Source organism: Taudactylus pleione, unplaced genomic scaffold (assembly GCF_031769625.1).
Source record: "Taudactylus pleione unplaced genomic scaffold, aTauple2 ptg000522l, whole genome shotgun sequence".
Classification (NCBI taxonomy): Eukaryota; Metazoa; Chordata; class Amphibia; order Anura; family Myobatrachidae; genus Taudactylus; species Taudactylus pleione.
This window is the reverse complement of record NW_028284924.1, coordinates 813,391-830,182: the sequence shown is the minus strand read 5'-3', so window position 1 is coordinate 830,182 and position 16,792 is coordinate 813,391. Positions and strand designations below refer to the sequence as shown.

Here is a 16,792-nt window from a genome sequence, read left to right as displayed (position 1 = left end):
GTGTAAATCGGGCTATCCTGACCACAGAGTCATATCACATAAATATGTTTCCTTTTGCCTGCTAAAAGAGATGAGGGGTATTAAACAGTTAACGCAGTGCAGCGCAGCGATGGCATTCAGATGACCGTTAAACGCACTCCTTCTAGAGGCATCTTATACTGAGTGTATTTTATGTATATGTACTGTATATAGATGTGTCCTTCATTATTGCTGTGGTTGCGCCAAACATCCCTTCTCGGGGAGCCAGGTCCCGGGCGATTCGGCTTTTTTGCTGTAATGTGCGCCTTATTTGCAATCGGATGCGATTAAACCGCTTCACGAGGCGCTGGTACAGGGACAAACACCATACTTACTTTCTTGATCCGCCTGGGATCCGTAGGAGCGGCTGGTTGCAAGGGAGCTGTTGGAATATGGAACCCACCGGGACAGGTGAGGTACTGGCCTGCTGATTTGGTCTGGAGACCCTCCGCCATCATATTCACCTTATCAAGTTTTTTACTTCAAACGGGGAGCTGCTGCACTTTATATATCAGGCTCTTCTAGAGTGACTATATCTAACTAGATCGTTATCACTCTAGTTGCTATTGGTAACGTATGCTGAGCACCATCAAGGCTCTATAGAGAGGACACAATATCTAATCTTTTTGCCTACGTTTTATTGGAGACAGCATGTGTTTAGATTTATAGTACAAGCACCTACTTACTCCCCCAATGTGCAATGTTTTTTATATATGTTTTTAGAGTTGAACTTCAGTTCATTTATTCATGTGTTTAATAAAACAATATATATTTTATATTTCACAGCCTATTGGTGCAATACACACGGTCAGATTTTTCTTCAGATATGAACGATAACGATTTAAAAAATCGTTCATATATGAAGGAAAATCTGACATATCTGACATGTCTGAACGATGAACGATGCGCGTTCCCGATGGTCAGATAACGATATCTGACATCTGATGTGTTTGCAGTCAGATTTGGACGATTCCATTCATTTTAATGCAGTCAAAAATCGTTCATAGTTCAAATCGTTTAAATCGTTGGTCAAATCGTTCATCAAATCGTTCATCTGACACATCTGACAAATCTGACCATGTGTATGCTCCATAAGTTTTATATATATAGGGATTAGGGCAGACACCTAATTTGTATCTCAGTCGCACACAGATATACGAGTGTCGCGTATCAAAAGAATCAGTGCAAGCGCTTATGTTGCATCCAATTGCACATTTGAGCAAAGATTAGGAAAAGACGCTGCACCGCTCGGCGCGGCTCACATTCATGCCAGGCATCTCGTGTCGCATGGCGTATTGAGGATAGGTGTATGAGTACACATCTGTATGTATATGTACAATGATATTGTAGCCTGCCAGATATAAATTTGGCACCTACATAAACTGGGAGCATGTTTCCTAGTTAATGATGATGACTGATGCCTTGTTGCTTTGGAGGCATCTATACACTAGCTATAAGGTTACTGGTATCTTCAGATGCCAGCAACTCAAAATACAGACGCAACTCTGCAGGCGTAACAGCGCTTCTGTCCGTTCCGTTCAATTATGCATTAGAACAACACATTACTTTCATTATCCCTCCCCTACGCCTATCGCCCTGCTGCACTCACATATGCTGGGAGTAAACACAATGTGTGTGAGTAAACGGGACTCTTACCTGCCCCTGCCCTTCGTCACTGCCTTCAGGTTCTGAGGAATAGCTATAGTCATCATCTTCTTCCTCCCAGTAGTGGTCGGCATCTGTAAAACATTGAGTCACATAATCAGTACAGGGCTATGCATGAAATTAGAATTACTGTACATGGTCCAGGTAACCAGGAGGTCTGAGGGCACAGAGCACTAACTAATAGTCCATCTCACCGGAGTCATCACCTTACAATGAAGGCAGTACTGACACCCTGGCAGGTGAGAAGGTAGATGGGGCCTTACTGTGGCTTAATGTAAAAGAGGCATTACTGTGGCATAATGTAAAGGGGGCCTTACTGTGGCATAATGTATATTGGGCATTACTGTGGGGCTAAAATGTATAAGGGGCATTACTGTCCCCCTTATACATTTAATGTATATGGGGCATTACTGTGGCATAATGTGTTGTAGGGGGCATTACTGTGGCAGAATGTATTATAAGAGGCATTACTGTGTTGCATAATGTTTTGTAAAGGACATTACTGGGGCATAATGTGTTACAAGGGACATTACTGTGTCACAAAACCACACCCTTTTCGTCCTCTATGTTTTTTTTTTTTTATTTATTTATTTTATTACTATTTTTTTTTATTTTTTATTTTTTTTTGGGGGGGGGGGCGCGCCAAATTATGGCCTTGCCCCGGGTGACAAAAATTCTACCTTCGGCCCTGTCCTATGCTTCCTCAGAGGGAGGTGTTATACTATACTGTCTGACATGCTTGGTGTAGCCCCCCTAACATATAGGTAACATTATCATCTTTCTCCTCAGAGGGAAGTGGGCCTTTCTTAAAGTGTTGCAAGGTATGCTGGGAATTGTAGTTCAACAACAGCTGGGGGGCTGCTTATTGCCCACCCATGGTCTAAGCGCTACACCGCTCCCCGCTCTAATATGGCAAGTTTCTCCACTTAGAATATTATGTCATATAAGTCACATTATCCTTTCTCCTCAAAGGGTAGTATAACAGTGCTGCTTTGTTCCCTTCGCTGATACGACGCGTTTCTCCAAACCAACCCTAATATTATGTCACATTATCCTATGCTTCCTCAGAAGCAGGAGTCACAGTACTATCTTATACTCTCTGACATGCTTGTTGTAGCCCCCCTAACATTTAGTCATATAAGTAACATTATCATCTTACTCCTCAGAGGGACGTGTCCAAGTGATACTATGCTCCTAGCTGTAATATGACACGTTTCTACCCCTATAATATTGAGTTATATAAGTAATATTATCCATTCTCCTCAGATGGAAGTGTCACAGTCCTACTTTTTTCCTCTCTCTGACATGACGCATTTCTCCCCCTTCAATATTGTGTCATACAAGTAACATTATCCTCTATCACCTCAGATAATGGGTGATAGTATGGGGAATTTCTCACCCAGACCTTTGATCTTCGGCCGTGTCACTGCATGGACCTCCTCGTGATCAATGGGCTGGCTGGAAAGGGAGAGGATGCTGATTTCAGCCACTCGTATAGCAGGATCTTTCCTATTACTGTGTAGATCCAGGACCTTCATGCCCTCAGTGGGGCGCTGCATCACCTGTATGACAGGAAAACAAAATATTTGTTAATACAAAAACGGGCCAGGTTCACTGGCAGGAAAGTGGTGACCACTTCTGGATATGCAGTATATAGAAGTATATGGGACAAACAGTGACAACTATTAGATTACTTCCAAATATATACCATGGGGCTTAAAACAAACAACACAGACATCTCTATGTTATTACCATTATTTTTTGGGGCACTCTGTTCCTGTTTGCGTTAACTCCTGTGCCCCTAGTTGCAGCATTATAGGTTCATGCACCCAAATAGGCGCTAGGCTTATGGTTTCTTCTCATCAGGGTTTGTAATGTCCATTTTTAGAGATCCTATTTAGTCTATCTGGTTCGCTGTCTACCAACCATGCTTCTAACTTCATTTGTTTGCTGTAAGCCTGAAGTTGGTTTGCTACCCATTTATGTACATATACAGGCAACCCAGACTTAAGACTTATATACTGGCATGAACCAGAACAACCTGCCCATTCTTCATCCTGTACATGATCACACTTCAGTTTAGGCAGCAGCTGTCAAGCAAGACTCGCCTATGAGATCCCTGCGGTCATGCTCATCATTCTCTTCAGTCATCCTTCGTGTAAGCAGGGTTTCCCACTAGACTTTGAGCTCCAGTAGAGTCAGATGGCAACATATACAGATGTAAGCTTACAGGGAGGACACACTTATCTCTTTGCCTGTCTGTATATTATTATTATATACTAGCTGAAGTACCCAGCATTACCCGGGTTTAAATCTTCAAGTTTAAGTTTTATTATGTGATGTGCATCCAGTGGAAGGTCCAGAACAGGCTCCCTGGGTCAAGTTCTACCCAGCACACTCTGCCATGAGGTCCGACTGGGACTCCAACCATTCCATTAGCATCCCAGGCCAATTGCCACCCCTCTGTGAAGTTTTCATCCAAATCCATCCAGTGGAAAGCCCAGAACAGGCTCCCCGGGTCAAAGTTTTGCCCAGCGTACACCAACGGGAGGTCCGACCAGGACCTCAACCCCCTAGTATGTCTTCTGGGATTCAATGTTACCACTCTGTGAAGTTTTGATCCAAATTATGTGATATTGTCCAAATCCATCCAGTGGAAGGCCCAAAAAAGGATCCCTGGGTCAAAGTTCTTCCCAGCACACTCCACCGCGAGGTCCGACAGGGACCCCAACCACTCCATTACGCATCCCAGACCAATTGTCATCCCTCTGAGAAGTTTTCATCCAAATCCATCCAGTGGAAGGCCCAGAACAGGCTCCCTGGGTCAAAGTTCTGCCCAGTGTCCCCATGTCAAAGTTTATCCAGCGTCCCCGGGTCAAAGTTCTGCTCAGTGTACACCAACGGGAGGTCCAACCAGGACCTCAACCCCCTAGTTTGTCTTCTGGAAACCAATGTTACCACTCTGTGAAGTTTTCGTCCAAATCCATCCAGCGGAAGGCTCAGAACAGGCTCCCAGGTCAAAGTTCTGCCTAGAGTACACCAATGGGAGGTCTGACCGGGACCCTAATCCCCATAAAACCTGGCCAGGATTCAACTGTGTTGGTTTCATCCCAATCGGTGCAAAAGTGTCCGAATGCATAACTGGACAGGCAAACAAACAAATAGACTAATGAATATTATATATAAGATTACTGCTTTGTTCCCAATTGTAAAGCGCAGTGAAATATGCTGCGCTTTATAATTTATTTTGTGGCAAATTGCAGGTGATGCTCACCATGAGTCAATGCAATGGAATTGGAACAGTGGCAACTGCGTCCTAAATTGCCCCGAATTAGTTCCTAAATTGCATATTTTAGTGTGAGTATTAAGATACACTATATGAACAAAAGTATTTGGCCATACCTGTTAATTATTGAATTCAGGTGTTTTATTCAGACCCGTTCCCACAGGTGTATAAAATCAAGCACCTAGCCCTGCAGTCTCCATTTGCAAACATTTGTGATACAAAATGGGTCATTCTGAAGCTCTCAGTGACTTCAAGTGTGGTACTGTGATAGCATGCGTGGTACTGTGATAGGATGCATGGTACTGTGATAGGATGCGTGGTACTGTGTTAGGATGCCACCTATCCAATAAGATGGTTCGTGAAATTTCATCCCTGCTGGATATTCCATGGTCAACTGTAAGTGATATTATTAGAAAATGGAAGCGTTTAGGAACAACAGCAAATCAGCCACAAAGTGGAAGACCGCGTAAAATCACAGAGCAGGGTCAACGACTGCTAAGGCGCATGGTGCATAAAAGTTGCCAAGGCTCTGCTGATTCCATAGCTGAAGAGTTCCAAACTTCCACTGGCATTAATGTAAGCACAAAAACTGTGCCCCGGGAGCTTAATGAAATGGGTTTCCATGGCCAAGTAGCTGCATGCAAGCCTCACATCACCAAGTCCAATTCCAAGCGTTGGATGGAGGCACACCAACACTGGACTGTGGAGCAGTGGAAACGTGTTCTGTGGAGTGACGAATCACGCTACTCTGTTTGGCAGTCATATGGGCGAGTCTGGGTTTGGCAGATACCTGGAGAACGTTACCTGCCTGACTGCACTGTGCCAGGGTGTTTTTCAGGGTTTGGGCTAGGCCCCTTATCTCCAGCGAAGGGCAATCTTAATGCTTCAGCATACCAAAGCATTTTGAACAATGCAAGGCTTCCAACTTTGTGGCAACAGTTTGGAGAGGGCCATTTTCTAGTCCAACATGACTGTGTCCCAGTGCACAAAGCAAGGACTATAAAGACATGGTTTGCAGAGTTCGGTGTGGAAGAACTTGACTGGCCCGCACAGAGGCCTGACCTCAAAACCATCGAGCACCTTTGGGATGAACTGGAACAGAGATAGTGAGCCAGGCCTTCTCGTCCAACATCAGTGCCTGATGTATTTGAATACAATGTCATTACAGTCCCTGTTTGTGTAATGGTCAGAAGCCCAAATACTTTTGTTCATATAGTGTACGTGTATTAGTAGCATAGGAGCACACTAAATCACCGGCATTGCCCCTAAGTGTGTAATATTCAGAAGTGTAACTATGTGTAACGTACAAATGTCATTCATTTATAAGCAGTCCCTTCATTTAAAATTAAGCCTCAATAATCGGAGTCTAAACATTGTATTTTCCTGAAAGAGATACCAATATACACGGATATCTGGAATATCCTAGAAAGAAAACATTACCTCCGCCATGTTAATGACTCCGATGGCCAAGGATTTATAGCCCAAGATGGTTCGGTTCTTGTAACGTTTCCGTCTCTGTAACATGATTTGCAGGTTGTTTGCGTCTCTCTTTAGGAAGTGAGGATACTGGAGAAAGCAGAAGACAGAGCTGACACTTAGTATAAAGATGTCACGTCAGATCACATAATTGTACTGTTACATGAAGAAGAGGCACCTGGCTCTCCGACACGAGAGGCCAGACATGAGACCTTCCGCAGGGGAGACACAAGGTGGTCATCTTATTATGAGGAAATAAAGGTGCTTACACACTAACGATATTTTGCACGATTAGGCCGATCCTGAAGCATCGGAACTACAAATCGCGCATATCGTGTAGTGTCCACGAACGATGCCGATACGCGGTCCCTCAGGTCGTTTGTCGTATATATCCTCAGATCTTCCTTACATACGATCAGATCTGGCAATCTCGTTAACGATTTTGTGCAGATCGTTCGTGTTTTGGCACTAACGATCTATCAAACGTAATATATTGTCCAATCGGCGTCACTTGACTGACATATCGCTGGACACTCCCCATCTCCATTTTGTGCAGCATCGCGCGAGTGAAGGAGCAGGATGCGGAGCAGCTGGCACACCCGATCGCCTCTTTAGTGAAGTTGGTAAGTATATACAGCTGGCCACCAATGTGTGCATCCACTGCCCACCAATGTGTGCCCACCCCTATGTATATACCCCTGACCACCACTGTGTACCAAAACATGTGTATGATCCACTGACCCCCACTATGTGCCCACCCCTATGTATAAACCCCTGACCACCACTGTGTGCCCACCCATATGTATAAACCCAGAACACCACTGTGTGCCCACCCATATGTATAAACCCAGACCACCACTGTGTGCCCACCCATATGTATAAACCCAGACCACCACTGTGTGCCCACCCATATGTATAAACCCCTGACCACCGTGTGCCCACCCATATGTATATCCCCCTGATCACCACTGTGTGCCCACCCATATGTATAAACCCCTGACCACCACTGTGTGCCCACCCATATGTATAAACCCAGACCACCACTGTGTGCCCACCCATATGTATAAACCCGTGACCACCACTGTGTGCCCACCCATATGTATACACCTAGACCACCACTGTGTGCCCACCCATATGTATAAACCCAGACCACCACTGTGTGCCCACCCATATGTATAAACCCCTGACCACCATGGGCCCACCCATATGTATATCCCCCTGACCACCACTTTGTGCCCACCCATATGTATAAACCCGACCACCAATGTGTGCCCATCCATATGTATACCCTCCTATCATTCAGTAACATACACTGCACTATTATCAATCAGTACCATACACTGCACTATTATCATTCAGTACCATACACCGCACGATTATCATTCAGTACCATACACTGCACAATCATCATTCAGTACCATACACTGCACTATTATCATTCAGTACCATACACTGCACGACTATCATTCAGTACCATACACTGCACGATCATCATTCAGTACCATACACTGCCCGATTATCATTCAGTACCATACACTGCACGACTATCATTCAGTACCATACACTGCACGATCATCATTCAGTACCATACACTGCCCGATTATCATTCAGTACCATACACTGCACGACTATCATTCAGTAACATACACTGCACTATTATCATTCAGTACCATACACTGCACTATTATCATTCAGTACTATACACTGCACTATTATCATTCAGTACCATACACCGCACTATTATCATTCAGTACCATACACTGCACGACTATCATTCAGTACCATACACTGCACGACTATCATTCAGTACCATACACCGCACTATTATCATTCAGTACTATACACTGCACGACTATCATTCAGTACTATACACTGCACGACTATCATTCAGTAACATACACTGCACTATTATCATTCAGTACCATACACTGCACTATTATCATTCAGTACTATACACTGCACTATTATCATTCAGTACCATACACCGCACTATTATCATTCAGTACCATACACCGCACTATTATTGTTCCAACTTGCACTTCAATCAGATTCCCATTATTATAATGAAAAAGACCAATTACCTGGAGAGAAAAGGTCAACTCCAGCTCTGTCTCCATCACTCCACTCGGAGGCAAGTGATACTCATTGGACCGGAGAACTCTCTTGGATCCCTGTAAGGAGGAGATTAGGTATCACATCCCGAGCAATGTATTATACTCCTCATGTCATTAGACTGCTATATAGAAAATGGCAGAATTGGTGAAGAGCTGTAAAACAGTTCATGTCAGCATTATCCAGCAATTTACACGTCTCAGGATTCCTGCAAGGCCGCAAAAAATACAAATCTCAATTACACTGCGGGTTCATCATCTAATACTTCCTACTGCCCCAAAATTGCTGAAAACTTCCTCGGAATCACTAGGAAAATGATAATGGCTGACACTGTCCAAGACTGGCTGGGAATTGTTATAAAATAAACACAGATGGAGATTTACAGCTGGCGCACAGGCAGGCAGACATGGAGACACCACCGCCGGTCGCGAGGCAATCAGAGCTCGCGGACCGGCAGCCAATCAGCAGTGGTGGCTCCTGATTGGCTGCCAGTCCAAAAGCGCTGATTGGCTCGAGACCAGCGCCAGATTCAAATTGCGCTGGCGCTGTCTGTACATGTCTGCCGCTGCCTGCCGATGAGCCAGCTGTCATTAGCTGGCGGTCCCTCACCAAATCCACACCTGCTGGCTGCTGATGGCACACAGGGGGAGGCAAGAGGATGCTAGAGGGACACGGGAAGATGAGTTGCTGGGGGTGGGGCATAATGTGTAAGCGACATTATTGTGTGGCATAATATGTAAGGGCTCTACTATTGTGTGGAATAATGTGTTATATGGAGCACTACCACTATATGGCATAATCTGTAAAGGGCATTACTGTGTGGTATAAGGTGTAAGGGGCATCACTGTGTAGTGTAAGGGCCATTAATGTGTGGCATAATGTATAAGGGGCACTACTACTGCGTGGTATAATGTGTATAAGAGGTACTACTGTGTGGCATAACATGAATGGGCTTGGTGTGGCGGCAAATGTATGTGTTTCGCACCCTTTGCAGCCCGACTTGACTCTGAATTCGACAAAACGAGCAAAATTTGGCGAATCCGGGCTGCCGTAAAGTGCAGCCACTGCCGCGATGACTGGCACTGGCGAGATCATCACACGGAAGAGGATTGACCCCATGAAGTTTGACACTTGCTCAGACTGTGATGTTAAAAGGATACTTTTGTAGCTTTCAAAAAATTATATATGTACGCTAGAGACGCTACTCTTGGGATATTGACGCTCCCCATACTACACGCTAGGAATTAATCTACCTTTCGCCCATTGCTCTCATTATTGATTGGAGACGCCGGAGAGCGATTTGACCACACCGAAAGTCTCATTCAGACCCGCTCGCGAGCGCTGTACGCTCGCAAGCGTGTCGATGTTACCCAAATGCGCATTGCGCACGACGGAGGCGCCTCCGTCGTGCGCATGCGCGAGACACGGCGAGCAACGGGGGAAGCCGTCGCTCGGGGTCTCGCACCAAAGGGGGCGTGCTGTCGATGGTGAGTGACAGCACGCCCCCTTTGGTGGGCGTGCCGGGGGCCTGGCTGCCCAGACGGAGGCGTTCCCATGGGAACGCCTACCGTCTGGGTCCAGCCCCACTGACATCACTAGTAGAGCCACAAGTACTCCAGGCTTGCGGCAGACGAGACCCTACCACAAGGGTCTCGTCGCAAGCCCGATGGTCGCGATGGTCTTGACCATCGCAACCATCTTTTTGGCTGCTCGCATAAGCTGTGGGTGGTCACCCACAGCTATGCGAGCGGCCAGGAGGCCGCTCCATTTTAAGCTAGGCCGGCCCTGATTCAGAGCGAGCGCTCTGGTCAGAGCGTCCGGCTCTGAATCAGGCCCCGAGTCTGCTGACAGAGAGCAGCACAGCGTGGTTGTAATACATAGAAAGTGCCTTGGACACTTTTGCTCACTAGTTCTACGTTTATGCCTATGAGGGAGTTCAATTACATCTGAATGTTGTTTTAGGACTGTGAGTATATGGATCTCCGATAAACTCTGAACTATCACTGTTTACTTGGAAAAGCCTTAAAACACCATCAAAGATATTTGCTGCTACATACAGTATATAGCATACTACAGTATTGCCAGAGTAATGTTCTAAATCCATTGAATTGTAGCAAATTTAATTCTGCATCATCATTTGGATTTTTGTGGAACACCTTTTCCAAAATTAAATAGTTCACTCCCACGGTCCTTAAGTTTTTTTCATTTTTTACTTGTATTATTATTTGCATGTATTTTGTCTACATAGAAATGCTTTAATATGATTGTCATATGGTCATTTCAAAGGGATATTGGATCTCTATATTTTCATTGTGTGTCTATAGCGCCAACTTATACATATATATTTTTTTCTCGATTTTGGTTGTGAGAGGATTGGCAAATTTCTCTCGTATAGGTGTGCTGCATTTAACACTTAGGTTTTATACACCACTGCTGGCGCCAGGTCATTATTACTTTGTTTTTGTAGCTTTCACACAAGTTTTTGTCAGACTGACAATTTGCACTTAAACCAGCCCCGGAACCTGTGTAATTTAAGAGTGTCCCCATTTTTAGGGATTGTATGACAGTGTGTGGCCCTGACAAAGTTCACACATAGGCAAAAACCTAATCCTGTTTAAACTACACCACCCTGCCAAATTTGGTGGAGCTAGGTCCAAAACTTTGGCCGTGTATAAAAGATAAACAGACAGACAGACACACTTTCTCGCTCATTACATAGATATTATTATTTTTATATATTATTATTTTTATCTAAAATGAGGAACAAAGGATCGAGAGCGCTAATGGTGCCCCATATCATTCAGGCATATGGATAAATAGCTGAATAAATACACAGAACATAATTCCAACGTGCTTCATCCGTCTGGTTATTATCGCTTGTCAGCCCTAATTCTGCGTACCTGTGGTCCTATTGATTGTGGACTGGCAGTGATCCTGTGGCTTGATCCTATTGTGAGCACAGTTTTGGGCACCTTGGAGCAGTGAAACTGTCCATTGTCTATGACGGTGATGCTCAACATAATCAGATAAACCAGTGGTCTCCGACCTTAATTGGGGTGGGAGCTACTTGAGAAAAATGAGACGCCTTGAAGAGCCACATTTTATTTCTGAAAGCTAAAATCTGGCCAAATTTGTCATAGATAAAAAGATAAAGGAGATAAAGGGGTCTATTTATCAAGCAGTGAAAAGTGTGGAGAAGTGAACCAGTGGAGAAGTTGCCCATAGCAACCAATCAGCTCTCACGTACAGTCTATAAAATAATAGATAGCAGCTGATTGGTTGCTATATCAACCTCTCCACTGGTCCACTTCTCCACACTTTTCACTGCTTGATAAACAGACTACAAAGTGTCAGCAAATCAGCTCCTAACTGTGATTTTTTTTTTTCACAGCCTGTGACACTGCATTTGGGAGCTGCTTGGCTGAGACTTTATCTCCATTCACTTTAAGGTTAACACGGTCAGCGGTGAGCCTGCTGTCAGTGTCTGTCATGCACTGCCGCCGCGCCGTGTATGACATCCTACGCGCTTGAGCTGAGTGCCGTAAGGCGTGCTGCCGCCGTCACTGTAAGGCCTGCTACCCCGATTGCGGCCGTGAGCCACCGGTACCTCTCGGGCGACGGGTTGGCGACCGCTGACTTAAGCTATTAGAAGCAAGTTGGAATAAGTTCTGTGTATTTATTCGGTTTATTATCCATATATCAGAATGGTATGGGGCACCATATGTTCTCCCTTGTTTCTTATTTTAGGTTTCAGTGTACTAACTCTGGCTGGTGTGGGTGTCTAACAAGCAGTGTTGTACTGGAGCATGAAGGTCCCACCAGGAAATGCAGTGTCTGGGGCCCAAGCATAAGGGGTGTGGCCAGCCACCAGAGGGGGTGTGGCCAGCCCCCACAGAATGACTTGATCGAACTCTTTAGAGAGGACATGCAAAGAACAGGTCTCCTTTATAAAGGAGGGGACAGGGGTGTGGCAGAACCACCCACTTTGATAGGGGCGTAGTTTTCCAAAAAACGACCGCATGTTTGGTTCGCTTGTTCAGACCTAGAGGCGTGAACAGACCGCAAAGAGCGAACAGTTCATTTGAATAGCCACCCCTTTTTTCTGAAAGAGCGAGCGCAAATAGCGTCCGGCTCTGAATCAGGCCCTAAGACTCCATGTCTACACAATACTACCTAATATACATTAATACCCCATATCTACACAATACTACCTAATCTACATTAATACTCCATATCTACACAATACTACCTAATCTACATTAATACTCCATATCTACACAATACTACCTAATCTAACTAATACTCCATGTCTACACAATACTACCTAATCTACATTAATACTCCATGTCTACACAATACTACCTAATCTACATTAATATTCCATATCTACACAATACTACCTAATCTACATTAATACTCCATATCTACACAATATGACCTAATCTACATTAATACTCCATATCTACACAATATGACCTAATCTACACTAATACCCCATATCTACACAATACTACCTAATCTACACTAATACCCCATATCTACTAGGGGTGAGCGGGTTCGGATTTCTGAAATCCGAACCCCCCCCGAGCCCCCCCGATCCGAGGCCGGTCCGAGTCAGGCTCGACTTTTCCCGCCTGACTCGGATCTGAAATCGAGGCAAAACGTCATCATCCCGCCTTCCGGGTCTCGCGGGTTTTGGATCCTATATAAGGTACACGCGTCGGCGCCATTTTCTCACTCGGCTGTGGACAGTGAAGAGGGAGGGTGGGAGTTAGGGCTGGCTGGGCTGTGTAGTGTAGTGCAGAGTAGTGTTGTGCTGTGCTGTGCTGTGCTGCTGTTGTCCATAGGGGCTGTGTCCACTACTTCAAAGTCCATAGGGGCTGGCTGTGTTGTGCTGTGCTGCTGTTGTCCATAGGGGCTGTGTCCACTACTTCAAAGTCCATAGGGGCTGGCTGGACTGTGTTCTGCAGTCAGTTGTCCATAGGGGCTGTGTCCACTCCAAAGTCCTGTGCAGTGTCCCAGTCCTAAAGGGGTGCTGTAGTGTTGTCCAGGGGGTGCTCTGTCCGTCAGGGGTGCTCCCCCCAAGTGCTAAAAAAATATATATTTTTTCTGTGTTTGTGAATTGTGTGCGCAGTAGCCGCACGTGCATCAACAAAGTAGTGCCAAGCGTGCGCCTGTGTCATAAGTAAAGGGCCGGCTGGCTTGACTGTTAAAGGGTGCTGTAACCACCAAAGTACACTCCAAACCAAATAAAAAAATATTTTCTGTGTTTGTGAATTGTGTGCGCAGTAGCCGCACGTGCATCAACAAAGTAGTGCCAAGCGTGCGCCTGTGTCATAAGTAAAGGGCCGGCTGGCTTGACCGTTAAAGGGTGCTGTAACCCCCAAAGTACACTCCAAACCAAATAAAAAATATGAGATATGGTAAGAACTTACCCTTGTTATCTCTATTTCTACGAAGTCCATAGGGTTCCACAGGATACCTTGGGGTATAGGTGTGACGTCAGTCGCAGGGCACCAAAGAGTTAAGCTTTCAGCCTCCCAGGATGCACTAGGTCCCCCTCCTATACCCCGCCCCCGGGCCAAGGCACCTCAGTTAGTTACCAAGCCATAGGCCGGAGGAGGAGAAGGAAGAGAGAGAACAAAGATCTGGACACATACAAGAATCACATTCTCACCAGAGGGAGACGGAAAACCGGTGACCAGAGCAAAGCCCATCTGCAGCACAGGTGCGACAGGGCGGGAGTCCTGTGGAACCCTATGGACTTCGTAGAAATAGAGATAACAAGGGTAAGTTCTTACCATATCTCATATTTTCTACTTCAGGGTCCATAGGGTATCCACAGGATACCTTGGGGATGTCCCAAAGCAGTATCCTTTAAGGGTGGGGACGCTCCTGTGCAGAAAGGAGAATCTGCCGCCCGAAGGAAGCATCCTGAGAGGCGAAGGTGTCAAACCTGTAATACCTCACGAAGGTATGGACAGAAGACCACGTAGCAGCCTTGCAGATCTGAACTGCCGAGGCACCACGTCGAGCTGCCCACGAAGGACCCACAGACCTAGTGGAATGAGCCTTCAGAGAAGGAGGGACCGGTAGGCCTTCATGAAGATAAGCTTCAGAAATAGCCATACGGATCCAGGCTGCCAAAGTTTGCTTTGAAGCAGGCCAACCCTTTTTACAGAAGCCATAGAGGACAACAAAGCATCCGACTTCCTAAACAAAGAAGTGCAGTCAACATAAGTCCTTAAGGCCCGCACAACATCCAAAGAGGCCTCACCCACGGAAAGACCCGGTGAGTTAAAGGCCGGAACAACTATTTCCTCGTTAACATGAAACTGGGAAACAACTTTGGGAAGAAACTCGGGCCGAGTGCGGAGCACTGCCCTGTTCCCATGAAAAACCAAGAAAGGGGGTCTACAAGAAAGAGCCCCTAACTCAGAAACACGTCTGGCTGAAGCAACGGCCAGAAGGAAAACAGTCTTAGCTGTTAGCCATTTAATATCCACTGAGCCCAGTGGTTCAAACGGCGGTCCTTGGAGAGCCCTCAGGACCACAGCCAAATCCCAAGGCGCCACAGGTGGAACAAAGGGCGGCTGAATACGGAGAACACCTTGCATAAAGGTGCGCACATCCGGGATTGTAGCAATCCTACGGTGAAACCAGACAGATAGGGCCGAAACCTGTACCTTCAAAGAAGCAAGGCGAAGCCCATGATCTAGTCCCGCTTGCAGGAAGGCGAGAATCCGAGACAGACGAAACTCCCGCGGTGCATAACCTCTCGGTCGACACCACTGGAAGAACGTATGCCACACGCGATGGTATATCCTCGCGGAAGACGGTTTCCGAGCTCGTAACATGGTACGCACCACAGAGCTGGAAAACCCCCAGGACCTCAGCATGGCCGTCTCAACAGCCACGCCGCCAAAGACAGCCGAGTCAGGTCCGGGTGAAGACAAGGACCCTGAGACAGAAGGTCCGGTCGTAGCGGCAACCGCAGAGGACTGTCCACGGACAGACCCTGAAGGTCTGAGAACCAGTGCCGTCTGGGCCACGCGGGAGCTATCAACAGGAGCGTCCCTCCTTCCTGTTTGAATTTCCGGATTACCCGTGGAAGAAGGGAGACCGGAGGGAACAGGTATGCGAACCTGAACGTCCACCGGACGGACAGAGCATCCACCAGAGACGCCCCTTCGTCTCTTGTGCGAGACCCGTACACCGGCAACTTGTTGTTGTGCCGGGACGCCATGAGGTCGATTTCTGGAAGACCCCACCTGTCCACCAGTAGTTGAAAAACGTCCGGGTGCAGGGACCATTCCCCTGGATGAACGTCCTGGCGACTTAGAAAGTCCGCCTCCCAATTTAGCACTCCCGGGATGAAGACCGCTGATATGGCCGGAAGATTGCGCTCCGCCCAAACCAGGATCCGAGAGACCTCTACGAGAGCCGCCCGACTGCGAGTTCCTCCTTGCCTGTTTATGTAGGCCACGGTGGTAGCATTGTCCGACTGGACCTGCACCGGGTGACCCTGGAGAAACCGCTGTGCCTGCAGGAGAGCATTGAAGACCGCACGGAGTTCCAAGATATTTATTGGAAGCTCCGCTTCTGTCGGTGTCCACCTGCCCTGGAACAAGTGTGGACCCGAAACTGCTCCCCAGCCCCGAAGACTGGCGTCCGTTGTCAACAGGACCCAATTTGGAACCCAGAACGGACGTCCCTTGTTGAGGTGGGTCGTCTTTAACCACCACGCAAGGGACAGGCGAACCTCCGGGGTGAGCACAATCGTCTGGAACTTCAGAGACTGAGGCAGCCCGTTCCACTTGGACAGGATCAGGTGCTGCAGAGGTCTGGAGTGAAACTGGGCGTATTCCACCATGTCGAACACCGACACCATGGAGCCCAGTAACCTCATCGCCGAGTGTAAGGACACCCGGCGGCTGTGCAGACAACTGCGCACCCTTGACTGTAAAGCAGAGATCTTGTCCTCCGTCACGAAGATCCTTTGCTGTCCCGAGTCCAATAAGGCTCCAAGATGCAGAATCCTCCGAGACGGGATTAGAGTGGACTTCTGCCAGTTGATTAGCCAGCCGTGCCGTTGCAGCAGTGCAATGGTCAGGTCCAAGTGGTGTAACAGGAGCTCTGGAGATCCTGCCACCAATAACAGGTCGTCCAAGTACGGCAACATGCGGACTCCTTGCAGCCGCAGAGAAGCCGCCATGACCGCCATAGCGTCCTGTA

General features: G+C 46.8%; 1 protein-coding gene across 4 annotated transcripts in view; it reads right to left on the bottom strand.

Annotated features, from left to right (window-relative positions):
* The window catches only part of LOC148501272 (phosphofurin acidic cluster sorting protein 2-like), a 137,691-nt gene that overhangs the window by 95,702 nt on the left and 25,197 nt on the right, over positions 1–16,792 (bottom strand). For 2 of the 4 annotated variants that reach the window (XM_088450675.1, XM_088450677.1), the window contains exons 3-6: positions 8,527–8,616; positions 6,410–6,535; positions 3,083–3,245; positions 1,675–1,757 (exon numbers count right to left, since the gene is read on the bottom strand). In XM_088450675.1, the coding sequence (XP_088306801.1) occupies positions 1,675–1,757; positions 3,083–3,245; positions 6,410–6,535; positions 8,527–8,616 (462 nt within the window). The remainder of the gene's footprint in view (positions 1–1,674; positions 1,758–3,082; positions 3,246–6,409; positions 6,536–8,526; positions 8,617–16,792) is intronic. The other 2 variants (XM_088450676.1, XM_088450678.1) reach the window with 1 other exon arrangement.